The sequence below is a fragment of the Oncorhynchus kisutch genome, unplaced genomic scaffold (assembly GCF_002021735.2).
Source record: "Oncorhynchus kisutch isolate 150728-3 unplaced genomic scaffold, Okis_V2 Okis05a-Okis16b_hom, whole genome shotgun sequence".
Taxonomy (NCBI): domain Eukaryota; kingdom Metazoa; phylum Chordata; class Actinopteri; order Salmoniformes; family Salmonidae; genus Oncorhynchus; species Oncorhynchus kisutch.
Window position 1 is genome coordinate 94,603 of NW_022261982.1, and position 23,370 is coordinate 117,972.

Here is a 23,370-nt window from a genome sequence, read left to right on the forward strand (position 1 = left end):
CATTATTTTTCTGTCTATTTATATATTTTATTTTAGTAGAACTTTAGAATTTGCCTGAAGAAATATGAAATAAATCAAATGCAACATCATGAAGTTAGTGAGGTATCTAGTGCAGCTGGGGATGTACTGGTGAGTTTTGGCCCAGAAACTAAGCTAGAGTCTATAGACTGACTGTGTGTGTGTGTATGCTCTACCTGTCCACCTCCGTTGAGTTTGTTGGTGAGTTTGACCTTGCTGAAGGAGACAGGTGCCTTCATCCAGTGGGCTCCGAAGTTGGGTGAGTCGGGATGGATGTACACACAACCATTACCGGCAGGCTCCGGTTTACCGGCTGTAACCCACTCCCCGTTAACATACTTCCAGCGGTGGCTGTCAGCTGGCTGGAAGTCCAGCAGGAAGGAGTACATGGCGTTGGGGTCCAGACCCGATACACTCACTTTCAGCACCGGAAACATCCTCCTGGAACACCACAGTAGGAACGCACAGATTAATACATGTACACAGGCACGCAGTATGCACACACACACACCCACACCCACACACACACACACACACACACACACACACACACACACACACACACACACACACACCAACTCTAAACTCACTTTTTTCCTGACTCTTTTTACTTTTATTAAATTAATTTTTGTTTTCCCCAAATAAAAACGTTCTGAAGTGGCCAACGTGTAAATGGACAGACACCCACCAGGTGAGCTGACCTGCCACTACAACGCGCGCTGGACCGGTCAAGCCGCCCCTCAGAGCATGAGAGGGTCAGCACAAAAGTGGCCATGCGCCAGAGAAATCTATTAAACCGTTCGATACACTACGGGCAATACTAGGTTTAGAACGCAGATTTTTTTTAAACGAACATGTTTTCTTAATTTAAGAATGTGACGATAAATGTCGCCAGTAATAACCAGCTTGTCGAGGTTTGAAGTCGGATTTTTGGAACAAAGTGTTCTAAACGAATGTTTTGTAGACGAATCAAATAGACTATAAACATATCAAATATGAATTAATGACATGAAAGACACGAGACTATACAATTAAACACAATCAATTTGAATAACTCTGCCAACTGTGCATAAGCCTTGGGCGTATATTCCTTTATCATGGGATCATGGGATCATGGGATCATGATAAAGGAATATGTCACTGATATTTTCAAAACACATTTTTATGAATGCCCTTGTCTTAAAATATTTTCTGGCTTACAATATTTGGCCTGAACTTTCTCAAACTTAATATTTCTGGTTTTTAAAATGCATTACGCTACCCTTTTATAAAAAATATAGGCTATTACACTTTTCAGCTCTAATAAGTATAAGAAATAAATATTATGCCTATTCCTAAATAACTAATATTATTCAATAGACTTGGTCTTAAATTACAGATAGGCCTATGTAATTAATAGTTGTCGCTTGGATCTAATTCTTATGAAATCGTAATGATTATATAGGAATAGAAAGCTGAAGTTGAAAAAAGGGCTGAACTAAAAGATTCGATCAAGATGCGTTTTGGAAGAAGTGCGTAATTGAAAATGGAATTATCAATTGAAATCGAATGGTCTCTTAATTGGGTAATTGATTCAAAGCCCTCTAATATAACATAAGTGTTAGACGTTTTAGAGTGATATGTGTGACAGAGAAATATAGGTTTGAATTCTGCTGCATGTGTTCATAAAATTAATTTAGCGATGGGTGGATACATATAATGGGTGATCAAATGACCAAACTCTTGAAACTTGCATTTGGTATTGTCTGTATGTTTGTCTGCGAATCTCCTCTCCCCAATAAATGTCCTCTTGCGGTTGAGGATCAATAAAATATATTTTACTATTAAGAAATGCTCGTCTATCTCACTATCCGGGGCTCCCTAGTGGCACAGCGGTCTAGGGCACTGTATTACAGTGCTGGAGGCTTCACTACAGACACCCTAGTTCGAATCCAGGCTGTATCACAACCGGCCATGATTGGGAGCCGGGCGGCGCACAATTGGCCCAGCGTCGTCCGGGTTTGGTGTAGGCCGTCATTGAGAATTTCAATTGTTCTTAACTGACTTGCCTAGTTAAATAAAGGTACAAAATTATAATTAACTCAAGCTCACCTGCCGCTCTTGGTGACTATCATCTCATTGGTGACTTCCTTAAACTTCCGCCACAGTTCCGCTTCCTCGAGCGTCACCTTCAGCTGCTTCTCCGTGGGGTCCCCCTTCTCGCGCCCCGCTTGCAATTCGCTCTCCACCACGCTTAGCAGTCGCGAGATACAGCACTGGCTGGCAGGACCAGGGCAGGGGTTACCCCCAGCCCTGCCTTCAGCTAAACCCTCAACCTTCATTTGGGGACCCCAACGAGGTTAAAGGCTGATATTTTCTCCAAAGAAAGTTTAAAATTAGGTAAAACAAATATCTTACTCACAAATATCTCACTCAGCAGGTGATGGGGAAAAAACGTCGTTAGATTCGGTTAAATTGAAACAAAACAAATGAATTCCCATGTGGGTGTTTTAGCCATGAGGATTATGAACTGCAGTTGAGAATCAATGCGACACTGGTGCGGAGCACAAGACAGGTTCGGCCGGACGGTCATGTGATCAACTCTCACTAATTTACCATTTACAGAGCGTCATTTGTCAGAGGGAGAGAGAAAGAGCAAGAGAGAGGAAGAGGGAGTGAGAGAGAGGAAGAGGGAGGGAGAGAGAGTTTCTTTGATGAGTTAGCCTAGACCTTAAAGGGTCAATCTGCAGTTGCTACATCTAATTTTGGACTGATAGTGAATGTTACATACCCCATTGATTCTTGAAGAACATAACGTGTAAATGCCTCATAAGCTTAGTTCAACTGTAAAACCTCAACATAACCCAAACTTTAAGCTTGTAAACATTGTAAATGTAAACAAACACTGTAGCCTATAGCCTGAAACCATGCTTAAAACTACTATTTGTATATATTGGATGATCAGTCCTTGCATCCATAGTTTGGTCTATGAATTTGAGAGTGGTTATATTTCCCAGGCACATCCCTCAGCTTTTTACCAAAACAGAGGCAGGATGTGGCTTTGTTATGGTTTCAACTTGGCTAAGGATAGCCCCTTTAAGTCTTCAGGCCATAATACCAGTCTCTCTCTCTCTCAACTTGCATTGAAATTCCGTACGCCTATTTTACCACTTGTCACCATGACTTTTCAGGAGCACACTTTCAACACCATGGACAGCGAAGGACCATGCCGGAGGGGGCCAGAAGACAAGTTGACTGGCTTTTCCGTTCGAAATGATCACAATTCCACAAAAAGGCAAACAGTGCTGTCGTGGGCCTGTAGCCTTATTATATAAATCATTATCGGTGACTACGGTTAATGGTCTAACTACCGGTGCTCTTGGCAAGGAGTGGAATCAGATGCTTTTAGCGCACGGATTGAACAAGCCTCCCTCTCTTCCAAAACGACAGAAAAGCTTCTGAAGAAAATTAAATATAGTCTAGGTCATTTCGTACGGCTATTTTTTCGGATAATAATTCAAGTTCCTGCTCTTAAGTATATAAAACGGAAACTATGTTGTTAAAGTATGAACGACTGAAAACGTCAAATGCTTCCCAGAACATTTCCCTCCACTCTTGGTCTGACGACCTACTGGGCTCAGAGACCTGTCCATTTGGACTACACTAATGTAGCCTACTGTGTGTTGTCTAAAAACATCTAGTTTGGTACTATACGGTTGTATCTGCATTTTTTTTCAACATGTAGTTGACATTGCCTTGTTCGGTTCAATGGTCTCTACCTATACAGTAGTCTAAATACCCCAATGACATGTTAAATTCAAAATAATACTATATATTTCTGACACCATGCAAACCAATGAGGGTTCGGAACTTTAAAGCCAATTATCTCTGAATCATCTTTTTCAGGTAGAACGAAGCTCGAACTGGTGTTGCTTCAACTAGTTTGTGCACAGTGGAAGCTCCGTGTCACACAGAGAGCACACACAGAGAGCACACGGAACCGTCAGTGTCCAGAAGGGCTCCTATAGCGACACCCGATCCCCGCGAGCTGGCGGTGTGACCGAACGGCCTTGTGAGCTCGCAGCTGCAGCGGTGTGTGTTTGGAGAGATATTTTTTTAATCAGCGGCGGGCAGGCGAGCGGAGATTAGGGGCTTTACTGATTTAAAACGCATAAAGGAGCGTCATTAACTGAGCGCGAGGCAAATATCAAAAGGTGGGAAGCAAAGCACAGGTAAACGCACCAAATCATAATCCCACGATACACACCTCAGACCTTTTGTACAAGGAATGCGTTTGTGTGTGTGTGTGGCAGTGACCCCGGTGAGACTCCATCAGAAAATACAAAGCCAAGGAAGGCTAAACAGGTGGTACAACTCTCACTCTTGCACATTAAAACACTCCACAATATAGTTTGAAAATGTTTATTTCTGTTGTAAAATGGTGCCACACAAACAGAGAACACATGATTCATAGTCATACATAAATTATCGTTACACTTTAAAACAGTGTTCAATTTCCAGATGGTACAAAAAAAGAATCGTGATTTAAAAAGTATTTCTTCCAAACCTGTAACTACCTGCGCTCATATTAGACAAGTAGACGAACTAACCATGGTCCTAAAACAATGTATCCTGAATATAGAACATATGTTATTCTATAAAATAAGTGTTTAATAGCATCATACATGTTTTTATGCAGATGAAACAACCATCTATAGGGAGGGTTTTATGAAACAGAGGTCACTCAGGAGAGTTACAGTAGTACAGTATACATATTTAAAAAAGCAGTGATTCCCTGGTTTAAATCATGTGAAGTAAGGCATTTCTTTTTTGCAAGTTAACGTAAAAGTCACAGCCCCAGTGAGAGGGTTTTTTAATGGTCGTGACTAGGGCATGCTGAAGCCAGCATTGATATTTTAATTCCCCCCAGAAAACGGCTATAGTACTAACCATGAAAGAATTGAAACAGTTAAAGAGTAGTGTTTACAGGAAACATGATTGAAACAAAAACATAAAACTATTCCCCCAGAAATTATTTAAAAAACTGAAATGAAAGCCAAAATACCTGTGGAAAAAATCTAACACAAAATTGTCTATGGTACTATTAACCATGACAGTTAAAACAGCAGTTAGACATGTTTACAGGAAACAGAGTTGAAATAAAAATAACTCAGACGTTTTATATAAAAGGTGAAAGATTCATGAGCACTTGAAGCAGTTCTTCCCTTCTTTTTTTCTGCATGTACAGTTGATGTTGGAAGTTTACATACACCTTAGCCGAATACATTTAAAAACTCAGTTTTCCACAATTCCTGACAATCAATCCTAAAAATTCCCTGTCTTAGGTCAGTTAGTATCACCACTTTATTTTAAGAATGTGAAATGTCAGAATAATAGTAGAGAGAATTATTTATTTCAGCATTTCTTTCTTTCATCACATTCCCAGTTTGTCATAAGTTTACATACACTCAATTAGTATTTGGTAGCATTGCCTTTAAATTGTTTAACTTGGGTCAAACGTTTCAGGTAGCCTTCCACAAGCTTCCCACATTAAGTTGGGTGAATGTTGGCCCATTCCTCCTGACAGAGCTGGTGTAACTGAGTCAGGTTTGTAAGGCCTCCTTGCTCACACATGCTTTTACAGGTCTGCCCACAAATTTTCTATGGGATTGAGGTCAGGGCTTTGTGATGACCACTCCAATACCTTAACTTGTTGTCCTTAAGCCATTTTGCCACAACTTTGGAAGTATGCTTGAGGTCATTGTCCATTTGCAACCAAGCTTTAACTTCCTGACTAATGTCTTGAGATGTTGCTTCAATATAGCCACATAATTTTCCCCCCTCGTGATGCCATCTATTTTGTGAAGTGCACCAGTCCCTCCAGCATCAAAGCACCCCCACAACATGCTGCCACCCCCGTGCTTCACGGTTGGGATGGTGTTCTTCGGCTTGCAAGCCTCCCCCTTTCCCTCAAACATAACGATGGCCATTATGGCCAAACAGTTCTATTTTTGTTTCATCAGACCAGAGGACATTTCTCCAAAAAGTACAGTCTTTGTCCCTATGTGCAGTTGCAAACCGTAGTCTGGCTTTTTATACGGTTTTGGAGCAGTGGCTTCGTCCTTGCTGAGTGGCCTTTCAGGTTATGTCGATTTAGGACTTGTTTTACTGTAGATACTTTTGTACCCGTTTCCTCCAGCATCTTCACAAGGTCCTTTGCTGTTGTTCTGGGATTGATTTGCACTTTTCGCACCAAAGTACATTCATCTCTAGGAGACAGAACGCATCTCCTTCCTGAGCGGTATGACGGCTGCGTGGTCCCATGGTGTTTATACTTGCGTACTATTGTTTGTACAGATGGAGGTACCTACAGGCATTTGGAAATTGCTCCCAAGGATGAACCAGACTTGTGGAGGTCTACAATGTATTTTCTAAGGTCTTGTCTGATTTCATTTGATTTTCCCATGATGTCAAGCAAAGAAGCAGGTAGGTAGGCATTGAAATACATCCACAGGTACACCTCCAATTGACACAAATGATGTCAATTAGCCTATCAGAAGCTTCTAAAGCCATGACATAATTTTCTGGAATTTTCCAAGCTGTTTAAAGGTACAGTCAACTTAGTGTATGTAAACGCCTGACCCACTGAAATTGTGACACAGTGAATAATAAGTGAAATAAACAATTGCTGGAAAAATGACTTGTGTCATGCACAAAGTAGATGTCCTAATCGACTTGCCAAAACTATAGTTTGTTAACAAGAAATTTGTGGAGAGGTTGAAAAACAAGTCTTAATGACTCCAACTTAAGTGTATGTAAACTTCCAACTTCAACTGTATATCTATCCAGCTAGAAGAACGTTTAACAGCAGGCCCTTATATTCAGACTCCTGGTGCACTTGGGATTAGGTGCAAAAAGTCCTCTGACTGTACAGATTTCCAGACCTGAGCCGGTGAAATGATCAGTAGTCAGCTGTCCATTGTAAACACATGTAAATAAAGACCTACAGTACAACTAACTAGTGAAGACACACCATGTTGGCACCTAAATATAGATCTGAATAGTTTTGGTCTGGTTTGATTTACAGTTATAGAAATATAGAAATGACAGAGGTGGTGCATTGACCCTTCCCCCACAGTAAATTAAGAGGAGCTGGACTCACAGTGTAGAAAAACACACACAATTCACATATACACCAACCTTAAAAGGGACAGACACCACACCACACACACATAAGATAAGGCATCCCTCACAAACAGATTCCTCTACACAACATCATACCTCAGGTACACTTCTGCTCTGGAAAGCATTCGCTGACGAGTGTTTACTCAGTGGGCACCATTCCAGCACACCTGTGTGGCGTCTGTGTGTTTGCCAGAGAGTTGAGGGCTTTAGCCAACCCCCAAACACACACACATCATAACCCCTCAGAGGGAGAGTGAAAGGGAGGTTTGCAGCCTCACTTCAGACAGACAGAGAAGGCCTTTATCACGGCATCCCTGTGAACAAACAATAATAATTAGTAAAAGAATAAACACTCCAAAGTCAAGTTTCAAAAATTTGCTTTAGGACTGAACCATCACTGAATGGGAAGGGATGATGTAATACTGTGAATAGAGCTTAAGGCTACAGACAGAGGTGGACGGGCAGTTAAGGCTACAGACAGAGGTGGACGGGCAGTTAAGGCTACAGACAGAGGTGGACGGGCAGTTAAGGCTACAGACAGAGGTGGACGGGCAGTTAAGGCTACAGACAGAGGTGGACCGGCAGTTAAGGCTACAGACAGAGGTGGACCGGCAGTTAAGGCTACAGACAGAGGTGGACGGGCAGTTAAGGCTACAGACAGAGGTGGACGGGCAGTTAAGGCTACAGACAGAGGTGGACGGGCAGTTAAGGCTACAGACAGAGGTGGACGGGCAGTTAAGGCTACAGACAGAGGTGGACGGGCAGTTAAGGCTACAGACAGAGGTGGACCGGCAGTTAAGGCTACAGACAGAGGTGGACCGGCAGTTAAGACTACAGACAGAGGTGGACCGGCAGTTACTGTAAACCAACACTCACCTTGCGAATGGAATGTAGGACAGGCCATACCTGAAACACAGTAGTATAGTATAAGTCAGCGTCATACATCACACACAGCAAAGGGCTGTATAAGGTCTTTATCTGAAGTGTGTCAGTGGCAGAGTCTGTGAAAACAGAGTTTATGCATGAGTGTTTGTTGTGTTACAGTGGAAGTTATTTTAATGGTGTTTATGTATGTATGTAAACTAATTGCACATCTGTGTGTACTCCTGTGTGTGTATGTATGTGGGCAAGAGAGAGCGAGAGAGCGAGAGAGAGAGAGAGAGAGAGAGAGTGTGTGTGTATATGAATCTCCTGTCTTTGTGAAGGAGGTGCTTGAGAGAACAAAGCTAGCTGCATTAGTCGTGTGTGATTAGCCAGGCTAAAAGCTATGGCCATAATTACTCTGTTTTCAGTTACAAATAAGGACCTGGCATTGAGCTGCCTGCCAAAAAGCCCTCAGCACAGAACAACTCTGGGTGTGTGTGTGTGTCACTCAGACTGCAGACTGTAGGGATGTAATACCACAAACACACACTAAAGGAAGGAGATTACTCAAGCACGTGTGTGTGTGAGCCACTCACCAAGCGAAGGCTAGAAACTGTAGAATACAGAAGAGTAAGGCTAGACCATTATTCTTCCACTGTAGAGAGAGAGAGAAGCACTCAGATATACTTTGAGGTAGAACAATGTAAGACAAAGTTTAAATGAGTAACAGACTAGCTAAAAAGGCCTGCAGGGATTTGATAACACAACAGGTGCAGGATATGTATCATGTGTGTGTTATACTCACCCAGAAAGCAGAACACATAGTTAGCACCAGACAGGTCTGTGAGGAGAGACAAGTAGCATGTAATTAATGAACAGAAAAACAGTTTTTTTGTTGTTTTACTATCCTGGTGGGGACCAAAAGTCCTCACAAGCATAGTAAAACAAGGAACATTTTGACACGTAGGGAAAGTTTGTTGGTCCCCACAAGAAAAATATATATTTTAGGCTTAGGGGTTACAATTAGGGTTAGAATTAGGAGTTATGGTTATGGAAAATAGTATTTTGAAAGGAATACATGTTTTGGTCCACACAAGGATAGTAAAACAAACATGGGTGTGTGTGTGTTGTGTGGTCTCACCAGCATGATAGCTGTGGCCAGTGCTCTTTCTTTGGCACACATCCTCTTCAGCTGATTAAGGGGTCCCATCAGGAACATAGTGCTAAGAATACACACATTATTTGACTAAACTTACATTATTGTAGTAACTGCACTAGAAATGTGATTGCTGTATCATGTGCACCTTAGGTGTTAAACTGGACAAGAACAATGTCAGCTTTGATCTGGGGAGGGTCCCAGAGATACCTTAAAATCTAAAAATAGGCCTAACTGTTTTGTAAATGCCCACATAAGCCACACATACACCCTCTAACACTCAACAACGCTCTACTCACCTGCACAGAGAGGCAACATTGCCGAGTGTGTACAGCACGGCAAACAGAATCAGACCAACCCTTGGAATCCACAGCAAGCATGTCCCCTGCCACCAGGTGAGAGGATGAACAATTTAGCGTCGGCCCCTATTCTACTGTAGACACTATCAATTGGTCCCAAATTACTCCTATTCTACTGTCGACACTATCAACTTGCCCTTAGTGTCTAGACCTCAATGCACAGATTTGAATTTCTCCGAGATCAACCCCCCCAATACTTTCTGGAATAAAAACATATCGATGTGTACTGGCTTACTGAGAGAGGTTTGGGAAACACAACTGACAGCGACACACATAATTGACAGTCAGAGCAATGCTGAAATGATGGGAGAGAGAGATGACAACTCACCAGAATGGAACACAAGACCCCGAGCACGAAACATGCGATAAAGCCCTTCATGCGCGTGCCCCAGCCCAGGGTGGAGGCTTGGTTCGCCGCCTGTTTCAACACCGCACCATTTATAAACAACATAGCTAGAAACCATGGACATCATTCACCTAGCTAGCCAAGTGTTTCTAGCAAACGTTACTATGTTATTGCTAAGCAACTGTACTCGTAACGTAGATAAAGCATGCGTTGAAAAAGGTTTAGCGAGAAAGCCAAACATAGCTAGATATTATTTAGGGTAAACAACATATTAGCTAACTACATACAGTAGCTAACGTTAGCTAGCTAGAAAACGTACCTACTTGCAATATGTCGCCGTCATCATTGTTGCCATCTTGGCCACTCAAAACTTTCTTTAGTTTGTCCATTAAAGTTGACACGGATAGAATGTAGTTAGTAATTCTAGAACTTTCCCGTTGCTTCGACTGACTTAGTTTTTAAGAACGTCAAATATCGATTTGTCGAGCTATTTTTCTAGTTCGAAGTGCAACAGGTGGATTGCGATAACTTCCGCCACTGTGTAACCACGGAGACGGGACGGACTGGGGATAACTGCAGTACCACAATAACAAAAGGGGGCAGCAGAGCCTTATATTTGTGGTGGAAACCTCACAGTAGTACACAGTAATAAAGATGATACAACTTAGTATACATTTTACAATTAGAACAACCAAGTATTTTATTCAATGACTAGGGGAAAACAAAGACGTAGATGGGATACAATGTAAAAATGTAAATGCCCTTATTTGACTAAACAAACAACATCTTGAAATAAACACGTTGAATCGATTCTTATAAGTAAAACCTTTGGAAAAACATCCATACATTTCACTCATACACTATCACACAAACAATATTAAAAGATACTGGATTATTGGGATTTGGGGGAATACAGAGGTCTCTCTCAGCACAGCGCTCTAGATTCAGAACAGGCAGTTAACCCACTGTTCCTAGGCCGTCATTGAAAATAAGAATTTGTTCTTAACGAACTTGCCTAGTTAAATAAAGGTCAAATAAAAATAAATACAAATAAGTGATGTCCGTATCTAAGCAGTTCTGCAAGGTTCATTACAACGCTAGGCAGTTCTGCAAGGTTCATTACAACGCTAGGCAGTTCTGCAAGGTTCATTACAACGCTAGGCAGTTCTGCAAGGTTCATTACAACGCTAGGCAGTTCTGCAAGGTTCATTACAACGCTAGGCAGTTCTGCAAGGTTCATTACAACGCTAGGCAGTTCTGCAAGGTTCATTACAACGCTAGGCAGTTCTGCAAGGTTCATTACAACGCTAGGCAGTTCTGCAAGGTTCATTACAACGCCAGGCAGTTCTTCACCGGTTCGCGTCAGTTCTGGGTAGTTCTTCCAGGTTCGGTGTAGTTCTGTCTAGGCAGTTCTTTCCAACTATATGCAGTTGTGAGAGGTTGGGTCCAGTTCTAGGTGGTTCTGTCCAGTTCTAGGCTGTTCTACATGGTTCTCAGGGTACTTTGACCCGAGTGGAGCTCCAGTAGAGTGGTTCTGGCAAGAGCACCACCTGCACACAACACGCCTGCTTCCTCCACAGCCACTCCTATATACACTTCAGGGAGAGGGAGAGAAAGAGTGTGTGAGAGAGAAACACTCCCTCCTCTGTGCAGGTCATCATGGCAGATGAGACCCACACAATCAGCGTCGCTCTGCAACACAAACACACAGATTTACTTTTAACAAAGTGTTAATTGAACAGAATGAGACTAAAGTAGTGTTCTCAGAAAGACCCCCACCCGACCATCACACACACCGCCAGTGTACCGGAGACATGACGTTCCGCCTGCGGAACCGCGTTTGCATTTTAATCTGGAATGGCGGATGGAATCATGGAGGATCGTCACTCAGTATTGGCTGGTATCGGGCAGCCAGGATCATTCATGGATGAGATGCATTGCAGGGAGTTTGGCCTGGCGGGAGACGATGGCCCTAGTAGTGGTATGGAGACGAGATTACTGTATCATCGCTGTGAGTTGAGCCTGAGAGAGAAACACACACACAGAGACAGAGAGAAAAAGTGCACGAGAGAGCGAGGAGGAAAGAAAAACAGAGAGATGAAGGGGGAGTGGGGGGTTAAGTGACAGATAATTTACTAAATTAATCTGAATTCCCAACACAAGGAACTCAAGTAAACATACACAGTGGGGGGGGTGTAAATGACGTATGCTCCTGCCTATTATAATCCCATTAGTCCCTGTCCCCTGGCTGTAGCTAAGGCACAACAAAGCAATGTAACAACTTTTATTTCTCTGGCTGACAGTCACTGCCTTTTTGTCTTGACTTCCATCAAATGTCTAGCTGCTGTTTCCAGAACATGTGTTGCTGTCTGATAGGGATATAAAAGGGTCCGTCTCCAAGAGGCCAGTTAGACATTTCCTCTGCTTCTGTGCTAGGTGGTGTCTCCCTGTTGCAACTTGTAATAAACCGGAATGATTTTTGATTGACTTTAACCTACGACTGCTCTCCTGTTTGTTCTCCTGGAAATTCCTATAACACTGAGCGTGAGAAAGAAGAAACAGTTATCTACCTGTACTTTGGGGTTCAGGCTAGGAGCTAAAGAGCCCTGTGGTGGGTTGGTGTGTGGTAGGGGATCCTGGCGGAGTGACTGACTTATCTTGAGTGTCAGCGGTCAAACACAGCAGTCCTAGTCCTCTGACCCTCAAAACTCACTCCTACTGGTCTGTGTATACAACTCCCAAAGACAAAGCAGATTCCTCTACAACAGCAACTCACATGTACACAGACTCACTGGACAGGGTAGTGATTGCCGCCGGTCTGCCCGTGGTGGAGCTTGTCGTTCGAAGCTGTTCTTCCTCTCCTCTATCACTGCCTCTCTTTTCTCCACCTCTTTATCCTTGTCCTCCTGTTCTGCTGCTTTCTTGTAGCGGCCCATCCATGTGGCAAAGATGTTATCATCATCCTCATCTCCCGCTTGTTGCTCCTCTGGCTCAAAGAGAATCCCATCTGGCTCCTCAGCATCAGAACCTTCTGGATAAATTAACACTATCCTCCAGTTCTGTTCCGATTCTATCCTCAGGTTCCATTAGAATTCTATCCTCCAGTTCTGTTCCCATTCTATCCTCAGGTTCCATTAAAATTCTATCCTCCAGTTCTGTCCCAATTCTATCCTCAGGCTCCATTAGAATTCTATCCTCCAGTTCTGTTTCGATTCTATCCTCAGGTTGGATATCCTCATCCTTGGGTTCTGTTACAATTGTATCCTCAGGGTCCATGATACCTGCCATGAGGGGCAGGGGGGAGTGGAGGCTCACTCAGGATCCAGGGAGTACCGGAGGAGGGCTGAAGTAGAATAGAGGCTGGGTCAGAGGGTTGTGTTGAGGCAGGGCTGGGTCAGAGGGTTGTGTTGAGGCAGGGCTGGGTCAGAGGGTTGTATTGAGGCAGTGCTGGGTCAGAGGGTTGTATTGAGGCAGTGCTGGGTCAGAGGGTTGTATTGAGGCAGTGCTGGGTCAGAGGGTTGTATTGAGGCAGTGCTGGGACAGAGGGCTGGGTTGGGGCAGAGGGCTGGGTTGGGGCAGGGCTGGGACAGAGGGCTAGGTTGGGGCAGGGCTGGGTTGAGGCAGGGCTGGGACAGAGGGCTAGGTTGAGGCACGGCTGGGTTGAGGCAGGGCTGGGACAGAGGGCTGGGTTGGGGCAGGGCTGGGACAGAGGGCTAGGTTGAGGCACGGCTGGGTTGAGGCAGGGCTGGGACAGAGGGCTGGGACAGAGGAAGGGACAGCGGGCTGGGTTGAGGTAGAGAGGAGTATAGATAGGCTAAGGTTAGAAGATGAGAAGATGGAGGCTATAAAAGAAGGATTTGGGGGGATGAATAGAGGGGTAATAGAGTAATGGAGTGGGTGATGATCACTTAAGTAGCTGCAATGAGCAGTAAGCATCTTACAAACAGTGAGAAGTTGGGCTAAAATTTGCCTTGCCAATGAACTTAAACGAGAGAGAGAAATACATGTTATCACACACAAACACAAAAAATAAAGCCAAAGCTGTCAGAATAACTTAATTGCAACCTGGTTTACCCACTGGCCTGTTTTTGTGTCTTGAGTCTGCCTGTTACTGTCTGTTAGTGTGTATGTCTCTGTTATAGTGTGTGTGTGCGCGTCCCTGTGCCATCCACATGGAGGGTCAGAGGTGAAGTGCCCTCTCCAGTGTGGTGCCTCTTCTGGTGTTTCTTTCGGTCGCCATCTTGTGAGAAGCTTCTCCCACAGTCAGAGCAACTGTACGGTTTCTCTCCAGTGTGAATTCTCATGTGTGTGGTTAGTGTGTCCTGTTGAAAGAAACGTTTGTCGCAGCAGGAGCACTGGAGAGCTCTCTCTCCGTAATGGAACCTCCTCAGATGCCTCATCACTCCATCGGAGCGGGTAAAAGTCTTCCCACATACTGAGCAAGGATAGGCTTTCTTTTCAGAGAGTGGTAGCTCGTGTTTGCGCTTGTGTCTCCTGTACGTTGCATCGTGTCTGAAACTCTCCCCACACTCGTTGCAGAGGTAGGGTTTCTCTCCAGTGTGTATTCGCTGGTGATGTTTCAAACTATGTGCCTGTGTAAAACCCTCCCCACAGTGGGTGCATATGTATGGCATTTGTCCACTGTGTACTCTCTGGTGTCTTTCAAATTTTCCTTTGTGTAAGAACCGCTTACCGCAGTCAGAGCAGTAGAGGGCCAGCTCTTCAGTATGTACTGGCAAGTGTGTTGTTAGTTCTTCCAGGTCAGAAAAGCTCTCATCACACCTTGGACAGCCATGAGGTTTCTTTTCCTTGTGTGTAAGGTGATTTTTTTCCAGATGTTTTTCAAGCTGCTCCAAATGGACAAAGCCTTTCACACAATCAGTACAGGGGTGTTTAAGTTTCTTCTTCTTTCTTTCATGTGTTTTCAGGTGTGATTTCAGATGATCTGTGCGGGTAAAACCTTTACCACACTCAGAGCAGAGGTACGGCCTCTCTGTCATATGAATTTTCTGGTGTGTTTTAAGATTATCCGAACGGGTATAACTTTTACCACAATCAGGGCAGATGTGACAAGGCTTTTGTTCTCCGGTATTAGAACTCTTGAGACGGTCCTCTGTATCGTGAGGCTCTTCTCCGTCCTCCTGTTTTATTTGCACCTGCAGTATATCTGTGTGTTGATTGTCCCTCTCAATATCAGCCATTGTCTCTGGAGTATCCTCCTGTAGCACTTGAAAGGAATCTTTTGATGATTCGGTCAAAAGGAGGACCACTTTTGGCCCAAAGTGAAGGGGGAGATTCTAGGATTCTGATGTGTTGTCCCAGGTAAGGTTCTCCCGCTGGTGGTGTGGTGGACAAGATCTGATAGGATCGTCTCACCAAATACCATGTAGTCACAGTCTTGATGTAAAAAAAGAAAATAAGAAAAACATGGTTAGCTAGTTCGTAGTTTGACAAAAGACGAAAGTAGGCAAATGTTTAGCCAGTTAGCTAGTTACGTGCCTAATTTGGTTGATTATCAAAATCCATCAGCTGTGTTGTTGTTGTGAGTCGCAGAACGCACGCTGGCAATCTGCTCTATCAACTTCCGGTTCATCAAAAGTTTACGAGGAAACGAGCAGCTAGCCTTGCCTCTTCAATCAACATTTGTAAGATACGACTAAAAGACGGCATATAAGATTTCCACGGGGAGACAACATGGGTATGCATTCATGTAAAGATTGTGGCTAGGTAGCTATATAGCTTACTCTTTCTAAGCAAGCTGTCGGTGGAAGCAGGCCGTTGTGGGTGTAGTTTAACGTAGCTAGCTAACGTTAGTTATCTAGCTAAAGTTCGCTTCCGCCGACATGAGTTATTTTCTCTAGTCTTGTTATCAAATATTTTAGGCTAGCTGACGTTAGCTAGCTAAAATTGCACACTCAATTTCAGTGCATCTCCTGCGAAATGTGGGATTAACTGTAAAATATAGTCATACGTACTTGCTTGGCAGTATCACTCGGGTGGTGCTGTGGCCTATGCACCAAGTTTGCCTGCTAGGAGTCATGGGTAACTGCATACATTGAGCGTGTCTGAAAGTGGGCGTTGCGAAATAAGCGGGAGGATCAACAAAAGCGTAAATCTAACAGCTAATTGGGCAGATTTGTTGCCACTCAAGACCGTTTTGCGTGGCTGCTTCCTTGTAGCGTTTTAGCCAAACTGCATGGTCAATCTGATGTCTGCATTGGCCATGCAGCATTTACAGGGATATGTCCTCGGCAGAAGTCATTGCATTCATACCTGGAGTCCTGAGTGGCGCAGCGGTCTAGGCACTGCATCTCAGTGTTAGAGGCGTCACCTTAGGCCCTGGTTCGAATCCAGGCTGTATCACATCGGCTGTGATTGGGAGTCTCATAGGGCGGCGTACAATTGGCCCAGCATCGTCCGGGTTTGGCCGGGGTAGGCTGTCAATGTAAATAAGAATTTGTTCATAACTGACTTGCCTAGTTAATTAAAGGTGGACAAATATATATATATATGTATGTATGTATGTATATGTATGTATGTATGTGTGTATTTATAACCAAGACCATAGTCTGTCGTTTCTAATGGCAACAAATTAGTCATAGTGGGCAGAGCCAAGCCCGAGCTAGCGAGATCCTATTGGCGCGTTCTAGCCAACATCTGCATATTTCCGTTAGGGAACGCCTACTTTGAAATGCGCGTGTGCAATAACTCAATTCGCCGTTGCGCTCCTAAATAACGTGTTTTTTTTAAAACTTTAACAAAGTGTAAAGTTTACAAAATTTTGTCCACTCTGTTCATAACATATTTTAGTTTTGGGAACAGAAAAACGTATTGCAATCAAATGTTTCATAAATTGAGAAAATTAGCATTATGTCGGCCAAAATCCATCTCGTTACATCTTCTCGCACTTCCATATTTGGTAGTGAGTGGAAACACCAAGCGAATGCTTCACATTTATACATCCGGTGAAATATCTCTAATTGTTCTGTGTTCATATTTCTGACGCTTCGCGGAATAGCGCAAAGCTGTTGTAAAGGAAGTCTTCTTCTACGGTATTTTGGCGATCGCACAATTGAATGTGCATCACGCCACCTACTGTGCGGGATGTAAACAGGACCCCCGTCCAAACAGATCTGATCCCCCTGCTAAAAAATAAAACAGATCTGATCCCTACACAGGCTCAAGGGGAACCTGGGAGGGCGGGTCTTCCGGCACCAGTACCCCTCGCAATTCTTCCCAGCACACACTTGAAACATGGCCAAATAATTTACAATTCTTACACAGCAGTGGTTTGGGGAGGAAAGCTCTGACAGAGTATCTTACACAACCAAGCTTCACATGCTGACATATTTGCACTTTATAAAAAAACAACAGGACCGACAGACTTTTTAAAATTTTCTCCATTCAGAACATTTGTCTTCACCAGTTTTGCTCGACGCGCTGCTTGATTCGAACTCAGCATCCACATCTGCCATCTTTTCTGCCACCTTAATTATCCTAACCAGTTTAGCTAAAAGGAAGCAGTTAGCAGTCACGCAAAATGACATTGAGTGGCAACTGCCCAATTAGCTGTTATATTTCCATATACCCACTTTTGTTGACCCTCCCACTTATTTCGCAACGCCCACTTTCAGACAATCAATGTATGCAGTTTCTCATACTTGGCCAGCAGTGGAGGCTGCTGAGGGGAGGACGGCTCATAATAATGGCTGGAACGGAGGAAATGGAATGGCATGAAACACATTAAAACCATGCCATTACCACGAGCCCGTTCTCCTCAATTAAGGGGCCACCAACCTCCTGTGTTGGCCAGCACAGCTCACAGTGTAGCTCTGGTCCAGGGCGTTAGCACATCCCTCTAATGCCCTGGACCAGAGCTATTCACAGTGATGACCAGTGGTGTGATTCCTGGATATGGTGAAATGTGTACTGTTTGAACACTTGCATCTCACCTAACGTCCATCCTTCTTTAAAGTAAGCACTGCTGTACTATTAAGTAAGTAAGTAGCCTTGCATGAGTCTATTTCCTGTTTTCTGATGCGTGAGGCAGCTTGATGTGTACTCCCTTTGGACAGGACATTAGTCTATCGCAGGTCTTTACCCCCAAACCATTGCTGAGTGCCAAGCAGAGATGCATCTGGTCCCACTTTTACAGTCTTTGGTGTGACTTGGTTGGGGATCAAATGCCTAACATTCCATCTCAGGGTGGACACACCAGAAGTATTCAAACAGGGCAAATGTGTGCTTTCTGTAGCCTGCCTGTCTATACTTACCTCCCCCTCCTTCCCCACAGATGGCCCCCTCCCTCTCTCTTCTCTGAGACTCCTGGTGCCACCGCTGCGTCTGATGTCTGCGGTCATGTGGCAGGTGGTGGGGCGGCGGAGTTTGGAGCATTATGGGAAGCTGGAGGACTTTGTGTGTTTGGTCACAGAGACAGTTCCAGAACTACTGACTGACAGGCAGAGAGCATTACTGCTTCTAGGCCTCAGAGCAAAGGTGTGTGTGTTTCTTCCAGCAGTAACCTACACAGTATTTTCCATGTGCTGCAAATCAGAAGTTCACCTCTGTTGTAAAGTGTTGCACAGTGTTGTAATTTTAAACGGACCTCCTGATCGGTCCATCTAGCAGATGTCCCAGGAGTGGATAGTTGAGGATGTCGCCCCAGAACTCATCCAGACTCACCTGGACAGGATCCAGTCCATCTGTCTGACAAAGGTGAGAGAGAGGGCTCATGGGAACTGGATTTTTACAGCCTGCCTTTTACTGAACCTATAGAGTGATAGGGTGGAGTAAAGGGAGGGAACCGAGTGCCAGAATGGGGACACACCTTTTCTGAGTGCTGAGAGGGAGGCGTTTGGCCCTGACACACACTAAGGTATGTGTCTGTTGTTTTTACAGTCCAGTGACAAGGCCTTTGAGGATGCCAAAGCCAGGCTCATGGCGTACACCCAGAGGAGTCCAGGAGATCAATGGGCTGTAAGAAAATGAATCTTTCTTCACTTGAGTAACATGCAGCAGAGCAAGTGACAGCACTGTACTAAACTCTGAGTTCAGTGAAGAATTGTTCTCCCTCTCTCTCTACTATCTCTCTGTCTACTATCTCTCTCTCTGTACTATCTCTCTCTCTACTATCTCTCTCTCTCTCTCTCTCTACTATCTCTCTGTTTACTATCTCTCTGTACTATCTCTCTCTCTCTGCTATCTCTCTCTCTGTACTATATATCTCTCTTTCTCTCGCTACTATCTCTCTCAGTTTGGTCAATACTTTAATGCAGAGCTGGAGTCTCTGGTGTGTGTGTTCCTCTCCAGACTGGAGGAGCTGCTGCCAGTACCAGACTTTAAACAGGTACACAGTGACCGGCAACCGCATGTCAACCATCAACTTCACTACTAAGAGACTACACAAGCTACATATTGACCACATTTACCAACCACACTTTGACCACCACACATCTCCCCCCTGTGTCCCCCAGGCTGCTTCCTGGCTTGACTCTGTCCCCGGTGGTGTGGATGAATGTCTGCAGTCTATCCCCCACAGTGACAGGCTGAGGTCTGTGCTGCAGAGCCAAACGTGCTGCCGGGAACACCTGATAAATAGAGGTACGTCACCAACCCTGCAGAAATCACCAACCCAGTCATAGTCTGTAGTCTCAGTTGTTTTAAAAGACCATTTTTTTTATTTGAATTGTTTACAACTGTGCTTCTCGCTTGTCTTGTGCAGACTCCAGCCCATCCCAGACCAACCTCCTCAGCTCTCTACCTGTTTGTCTTCCAAATTTGATGGTGTTCCGTCCCTCTGCCGACTCTGACAGGGAGTCAGAACCCTTCCCTGAGGAAAGGATGGATGAAGAGAGAGGAGAAGAACAGGAGAAGGTCTGCATCAAAGGAGAGGATGACGAGAAATCGAAAGTAGCCGAGCTGATTGGTCAAGACCAGGAATCAGCCAACAGAGTGGCAGGGGAAACGGAAACGTCCAACCTAGGGATTATGGGTTTCCTTGTTCAGAGCCAATCTATAATGATTATCCCCCAGCCGGGCCAGCACTCTCTTGCTGTCGTCTCCCAGTCTGCACCCACTCTCACCCTGCCTGTGGCCTGCAGGGGGCAGACTGCAGTCAACTCTCCCTCAGGACAGAGCAGGCCCTCGCCAGAGAGGAACACTGTTCCTGTGAGCAGCCAAAAGCCCCAGGCCTCACCGGGGAGGTATGTGTGGTCAGTATGTGTGTGTGTGTTAGGAATGCAGTAGTACGTGACAGTAAGTATGGACAGATTGTATCAGAATGGGTGTTTTGAGTGGTAAGTGTGTGTGTGAGTGGTAGTGTGATGATGGACAGAGTGTGTGTGTGTGTGTCTAACACCTCACTGAGGAGGAAAGTGTGGTCAGCGTGTGTTTGGGAGTGTGTGTGTGTGTGTGTGTGGAATGCAGTAGCGTGACAGTAAGTATGGACAGATTGTATCTTCTTGTGTGTTTTTGAGTGTACATTATTTGAACAGTGTCGAAACGTGAACTGTATGTGAGTATTGGGTAAATGATGAATGATTAACATGACATGTTATTTCCCACCTCAGCATCATCCCAGAGTCGTCTGATAAGCCTGTAGAATGTATTAGGGTGGAGAATGACACAGGTGAGTGTCTTATACCCTCCTAACCACCTGCAGCTCACAGGAGGCTGCTGAGGGGAGGACGGCTCATAATAATGGCTGGAACAAAGCAAATGGAATGGCATCAAACACCTGTGTGTGGTTTATTTGATACCATTCCACTATCACAAGCCATTATCACAAGCCCGTCCACCAGCCTCCTGTGCTGCAGCTCCCTATCAGGTGTACGCATAAGATTCCTATTTTGTCCTCCATTACAAACTCCATTTCCCAATATCCTCTCTGGTTATCCTCTCGTGTGCCTTTAAAAAAAAATGTACGTAGTTCTGTCCTTGAGCTGTTCTTGTCTAATGATGTTCTGTATTATGTCATGTTTCATGTTCTGTGTGGACCCCAGGAAGAGTAGCTGCTGCTTTCACAGCAGCTAATGGGGATCCTAATAAAATACCAATTACTTCTCACCTTCTCTTCCTGTTTCCTCACAGACAACCCCACAGGGGAATCATCATCTTCCGAGACGCTCCCGTCTAGCGTATCCCACAATCCCCGGCGTGTTGCCCATAAGTGTCCGACGTGCGGGAAGTGTTTCATCTACCGTTCCCAGGTGCTGCGTCACCTGACCACACACTCGCGAGGCGGCCGCTACAAATGCGCCCAGTGTGGCGTTGGCTTCCCAACGCCCTGGAGCCTGAACGACCACAAGCGCTCTGTGTGTGTCAACGCCACCTTCGACTGCGCCCAGTGCGGGAAGCGGTTTGCATCGCTCCGCGAGCAGTACCGCCACCGCCTCACCCACAAGACCAACACCTGTTTTCAATGTGGGGCGGGCTTTAGGACCCAGCTGGAACTGACCCGACACCACAAGACCCACTGGGCCCAGCCGCTGCACCAGTGCTGCCTGTGCGGCAAACGCTTCCGCCTCCTCTCCAGCCTGACCAATCACAAGCAGACTCACTCTTCCGGCGGCGGCTTCGCCTGCACCCAGTGCGAGCGTGTATTTGGCTCGGCGAAGGAGCGCGACGCCCACCGGCAGATGCACCGCGTACCCAAACTCGTCTGTCCTGTTTGCGGCGAGACATTCACCTCGCAGGCCAAACTCATCAAACACCAGCAGACCCATCCGGTCCCAGAGGGGAGCGAGGGCCAGAGGTACAAGTGCCGTTACTGTGAGGAGACGTTTACAGGCCTGACCCTCATGAGGATCCACCAGAGAAGCCATCTTGTGGACAGACCTCATCAATGTGACCAGTGTGAGAAGAACTTCACTACTCTGGGGTCCCTCCAGTCCCACCTCAGAACCCACTCGGAGGAGAAGCCCTTTCTCTGCGCCCACTGTGGCAAGCGCTTCCGGACCAAAGACGGCATGGAGGGACACCTCCGGATCCACACGGGCGAGAAGCCCTTCCCCTGCTCCTACTGCGGGAAACGCTTTACGGCGCTCGCCGGGTTGAACGTTCACGTGCGGCGGCACACGGGCGAGAGGCCGTACGTGTGTGAGGTGTGCGGAAAGGCGTGGCCCTCTGGTGGGGACTTGCAGAAACACATGCGCTGTCACACAGGAGAAAGACCTTACAGCTGTGTTGACTGTGGGAAGACATTCTCCATATCCTGTCACCTGACAGAACACATGAAGACACACTCAGGTCAGAACCAGGAGCTTGTAGTTAAAGGGATAGCTCGGATTTTGGCAATGAGGCCCAAAGAGTTCGATGAAGTTGTGGATACCATTTTTATGTCTCTGCGAGCAGTTTGGAGGAAGTTGCTAACTAGCGCTATTGCATTTGCTAAGTCCCTGTGTAAGAATTTCCACAACAATACCCATAGACTTCCAGTCATTGCGCTAATGCTAGTTAGCATTGGCTCGCGAAACTACCTCTAACTTCCTTCATACTGGACACAGAGACATATCATCTGACTCTGGGGAAGTAGATAAAGGGACAACATCCCGAAGTATCCCTTTAAGGGGGCCGTTGATTTAACAATTATATGGTGTATATGAATGATACTGTTGTCATTTGTCCAAGAAATGCTAAACATGTTTGTACTTTCATGTGATGCAGGACATATGCAGTGCGTTTATGCATTTGTGATCGATGATAATAAAACAAACAATTTAATCGTAGTTCTGTGTAATCTGAAGTAACTCTGTGTAATCTTGATTTAGTCCTTAATACTGTCCCGTCCCTCAGGTGAGAAGCCGTTCTCTTGTCCAGAGTGTGGGAAGAGCCTGAAGAGGAAGTTTGATCTGAAGAAGCACCTGTTGACTCACTCTGGAGTGCGTCCGTACCCCTGCCCTCACTGTGACAAGAGCTACACCCGCCGCACACACCTCAACAGGCACCTACAGAAACACTCGGCCGAGCTGTTAGCAGCAGCATTGTAGCCAGCATCATTTGCCCATGGATGGACATCTCAATAGTATTCTATTGTCCCTGAAATAACAATGGGCTCCCATCACCAAGATTCTGAATTGGAATCCAATGACTTCGAGACTAGAGGAACAGAACGTTCTGCCTATGGATGGCAGGGGAAGCAATGTCTCCCTGCTGCTTGAGATCATGGGACTTTTCCTGATTCATCTTGTGTTAATCAAGAATATGATTTGTGTGTGGTCTGACTGTAGTCTCATTATCAAATAGACCTAAAGCAATTTGTCTCCTATGTCGTGGCCTCATTTGTTGGTGAAACAGTTCATTATAAAATAGTTGACTGATGGGTAACTGTTGCCTGAATAATGCCTCTTCAATTTATATCCTGTCTGTAATTCAGTGTAATATTTCTTCTGTGCTTTGATAAAACCTATCATCCCAAGTTCTACCTGTGTTGGCATTCTTCTTCCTTACCTATGACTGCTGGTGGT

The 23,370-nt window shown here is 45.1% G+C and overlaps 3 protein-coding genes across 27 annotated transcripts in view; 1 reads left to right on the forward strand and 2 right to left on the reverse strand.

Moving 5' to 3' along the window:
- Positions 1-2,527, reverse strand: part of tbx19 (T-box transcription factor 19) — a 5,155-nt gene extending 2,628 nt beyond the window's left edge. Inside the window, exons 1-2 of the mRNA XM_020482316.2 lie at positions 2,110-2,527; positions 195-459 (exon numbers count right to left, since the gene is read on the reverse strand). Of these exons, the coding sequence (XP_020337905.2) occupies positions 195-459; positions 2,110-2,339 (495 nt within the window). The 5' untranslated portion in view covers positions 2,340-2,527. The remainder of the gene's footprint in view (positions 1-194; positions 460-2,109) is intronic.
- Positions 2,528-6,739: 4,212 nt separating this feature from the next.
- On the reverse strand, positions 6,740-16,005 carry sft2d2b (SFT2 domain containing 2b). Of its 21 annotated transcripts, none has more exons than XM_031813597.1 (11): positions 15,883-16,005; positions 14,601-15,304; positions 11,704-11,929; positions 10,231-11,502; positions 9,890-9,979; positions 9,502-9,587; positions 9,188-9,269; positions 8,852-8,887; positions 8,643-8,701; positions 8,059-8,088; positions 6,740-7,496 (listed from the first exon to the last, which is right to left on the reverse strand). In XM_031813597.1, exons 4-11 carry the CDS (start codon positions 10,294-10,296, stop codon positions 7,457-7,459), a joined length of 489 nt encoding a protein of 162 aa, XP_031669457.1. In that variant the 5' UTR covers positions 10,297-11,502; positions 11,704-11,929; positions 14,601-15,304; positions 15,883-16,005; the 3' UTR covers positions 6,740-7,456. The 21 variants fall into 21 exon arrangements, 8 of the variants coding, with proteins under 8 accessions (XP_031669457.1, XP_031669454.1, XP_031669456.1 ...); XM_031813594.1 differs by having other exon boundaries at positions 10,231-11,599; XM_031813596.1 differs by having other exon boundaries at positions 10,231-11,599; positions 11,715-11,929; positions 12,700-15,304.
- Positions 15,452-23,325, forward strand: LOC109890495 (oocyte zinc finger protein XlCOF6). Of its 5 annotated transcripts, none has more exons than XM_031813586.1 (10): positions 15,452-15,605; positions 18,201-18,403; positions 18,536-18,622; positions 18,806-18,883; positions 19,161-19,253; positions 19,381-19,507; positions 19,629-20,109; positions 20,476-20,534; positions 20,996-22,153; positions 22,700-23,321. In XM_031813586.1, the coding sequence occupies exons 1-10, from the start codon at positions 15,602-15,604 to the stop codon at positions 22,891-22,893; spliced, it is 2,484 nt and encodes an 827-aa protein (XP_031669446.1). In that variant the 5' UTR covers positions 15,452-15,601; the 3' UTR covers positions 22,894-23,321. The 5 variants fall into 5 exon arrangements, with proteins under 5 accessions (XP_031669446.1, XP_031669443.1, XP_031669444.1 ...); XM_031813583.1 differs by having other exon boundaries at positions 15,471-15,605; positions 18,533-18,622; positions 19,629-20,118; positions 22,700-23,325; XM_031813584.1 differs by having other exon boundaries at positions 15,471-15,605; positions 19,629-20,118; positions 22,700-23,325.
- Positions 23,326-23,370: the final 45 nt, after the last annotated feature.